The sequence below is a fragment of the Prunus dulcis genome, chromosome 3, assembly GCF_902201215.1.
Source record: "Prunus dulcis chromosome 3, ALMONDv2, whole genome shotgun sequence".
Lineage (NCBI taxonomy): Eukaryota > Viridiplantae > Streptophyta > Magnoliopsida > Rosales > Rosaceae > Prunus > Prunus dulcis.
The window spans coordinates 17,312,846-17,315,981 of NC_047652.1; the positions used below are offsets into that span (position 1 = coordinate 17,312,846).

At 46.5% G+C, this 3,136-nt stretch overlaps 1 protein-coding gene across 1 annotated transcript; it reads right to left on the reverse strand.

Moving 5' to 3' along the window:
• Nucleotides 1–825: 825 nt before the first annotated feature.
• LOC117623386 (scarecrow-like protein 23) lies at nucleotides 826–2,701 on the reverse strand. The gene has a single exon (XM_034354340.1). The coding sequence runs from the start codon at nucleotides 2,484–2,486 to the stop codon at nucleotides 1,146–1,148; it is 1,341 nt and encodes a 446-aa protein (XP_034210231.1). The 5' UTR covers nucleotides 2,487–2,701; the 3' UTR covers nucleotides 826–1,145.
• Between the last annotated feature and the right edge of the window lie 435 nt (nucleotides 2,702–3,136).

Here is a 3,136-nt window from a genome sequence, read left to right on the forward strand (position 1 = left end):
CTTTAGTTTTGGCTTTTAATCTCTATCATGTTAAAATTCATTAAAGATAGATCTTGAAATGTTACAGAGAGAAGTAACTTTTTCACTTTTGCATAAAAAAAAGGTCTATATCATGTCAGTTTGAACCAATTCATTCCATTCAGCCAACCAGGAACTGATACGCAACAATGAAAGAAGAGAAGGATGGCCACTTCTTTTGTATATCAGAGATTGGTTTGTAGAGATTACAGAAGCACCAGCTTATGCATATCTGAATTTCTGACAAAAGTGAGGTAAGCTTTCGTATTTTAGTCTAGAGTACACTTCCATGTGCCCTCATTTCATTTGTGGGACTATGCAATCCCAAATTGCCCAATCACCCAACCCAGACCAATCCAAGTGAAATTTGTAAGAAAAAATACGTTAGATTGTTATCAATTTTAACAAGTACAGTCCCCCCATTGCACCAAACCCAGTTTGAATTGAATTGGAGTTTAGTCCAAGTCAGTCTTTATGAATTCCGCTTTTAAATGAGACTTGTAACACACAATATGTTATATTGTTATTTATTTTAACGCCTACAATTTCCCCATGGTACCAAACAACAACCATGACTCCATTTTAATTGAAATAACCCAATTCAATCTCAACTCCCACCCACAAAACTTGACCTTAAAATCATCAGCACACCAAGCAGGACAAGTCTTCTTTGTTTCCCTTTTCTATTCTTCCATGTTCGATTGCAACTTTCCACCCAACCCATGGCATAGCATCACCAAAACTTACATTAACTATTCTGAAATGAATTAAATTAAACAATTGTAACTCATTTAAGAACTCCAATGATTGTCACTTGAATTCACCATCTATAGATTAGACCCCATCAGATATGGATCTTTTTCCTTTTTCTTTTTTCTTTTCACATATAAATTTAAATATAAAAAATAAAAACTAACTACATTGTTTTTATCCTTCAAAGAATTACAGCCAAGTGAAAACAAATACAACCACCGATCCCCAACATCATGTGATAATTGGTTTGCCAATTATCAAATTCATCACTCCCCAGTGTTCATCAATCTCACCCCAATAAACAAAGTGGTGGATCATGTTGGTCTCCTTCGCAACATCCAGGCAACCCAATCGCCCAATCGGGTCAAAGTAATTCAATCCAACGGCTGCCAAGCAGAGGCTGTGAGCAAGGAGAGGTCCTTCCAACCTAACTTCAAGCACCCATTTTCCTCAACCAACGTGTATCCTTTCCAGGGAAACATCCCAAGCAGCAAGCTTGCCTGGGCCGCCGGGTTCCCGCCAAGCGAAACGGGCCGAAACCCGACCCGCTTCAACTCATCCCCCCACCTCTCCACCTTCACCTCCCCGGTCCTCTTGGGCCCACCCACGGCCAGAATATTCCTAATCTCGCAGCCAAACAGCTGCTGCTCCACCATATGCCTCTCTAGGCTGTCCGCTCCCAATCCATCCCCAAGCGCGTCAAACAGCGCACTGTAGTAATGCAAGGCCTCCACGAACCTCCCCAAGAAGCTTCCGCTATGGCTCAGGTCCTGCTCGGCGATCGTGATCAGCTTCGGTCTCAGCGAGCCCAGCAATCTCAGCGTCGCCAAATCACTGCCGGTGACGTCGTACAGACAATGGTGCATCCAGTGGACCACTGTGGCCTCGTCCGGTCTCACTCCAAGTTGACTCAGCTCGGTGATGCTTCCGATTTTGCCCTCCAGGGGCCGGAACTCGAAGGGGAGGCCGAGCGAGCTCGCGAAATCTGCAAGTCTCCGCCCGGTCGACTCAAGAAGCTCCGACGAGGATCCGAACCCGGTTATCCGCATTGATCGGATCTTCTTCGACCGCGAGGCTAAGATGTGGAACAATCCTGGCCACTGGAGGCCTTGCATTATATCCAAATCGATGACGTGGACGTGATCCTCGCCGTCCAAGGCCTGGAAGATGGCTTGGTTGGACGTGAAGTGAGAGAATTTGACTAGAGGACTGATGGAGTTGTAGGATTGCAGAGCGTTGAAGATCCGCTGGGACTGAGCTAATGTTAGGGTTTTGGTGGTGAGGGGAGAGTAGGTGCCTAAGCAGGAGCTGATCACGCGCGTCTGAAGCGCGTGCGCAAAATATGCGCCAACTCGCTCCGGCGAAGATCCGAACGGCGAGGAGAGCTCGGCGATCTCCGGGAGGAGGTCGCTGGCTTCGTCGAGGCTGTCCATGGCGACGCACTCGGCGCATTGTAGGAGAAGCCCGAGGAGTCTGAGACCGGCCGACTCGCCCTCGGCGACCGGCTCCGTCTCGCGGTCGTCTGAGGTTTTTTCGCGGGAGAAATTCCGGCCGGAATTGGGGCGCTTGGTGAAGGAGGGGTCTTCGCCGGATGATTCTCCGCCGGCGAGGTCGCGGTCGACGCGTTTGGTCTTCATGGAGGAAGATGAGGAGCTAGGGTTATTGTTAGGGTTCGCGGCGCCGATTGGAGATTGAGGAACTAAGCTCTGAAGCATGACTGGCAGAAGCTGATGAGTGTGTGTAATTGTGGAGAGGGCGATAGAGAATATAAAAGTGAGGAAGCTTTTGAGCGAAAAGAGACAAAGAAAAGCGAGAAAGACAAGCAAAGGCTTGCACAGTGAAGTTTGCAGAGAGGAGGTGGTGTCAGAGAGAGAGAGAGGAGAAAGGATGGTGTTTGGAGAGAGAGAAAATGGGAGAAAAAGAGACAGAAAGTTTGACAACTTTAGAGGGTAGGGAAGAAAATCAAAATAGGATAAGTCCGTCTGGGTTGGGGGATCCGTGTGAGCGTGGGAGTGACACGTGTGGGGGAGATCGCCCTCATTAGGTACTCCGTTTGGGCGTGTCGTTAAGCCCGTTTGTTGTGTTGGGGGATTAGGGAAAATGATAGAATAAAGGGATTGATTGATGGATTGGTTGAATAGATTATTGGTTAATCAGTTTCTTAATCGTATAATTAGCATCATCTTTGGATTCTCGGGACGATGTTTTAGGAAGATTACAAGGGTTGATGGTTTGTTGCTTGTGTTGACATTGATTTGTGTTATTTGTTAATTTTATCTCCCATGTCAAATAAATCAGCATTTGAATATTGTTTGTTTGGTTGGATGCAAACATCTAGACCATTCAAAATTCACAAATTCTGGGA

Excerpts from the sequence above, each read along its gene's own strand:
- LOC117623386 (XM_034354340.1), bottom strand. The coding sequence starts at position 2,486 with ATGCTTCAGAGCTTAGTTCCTCAATCTCCAATCGGCGCCGCGAACCCT.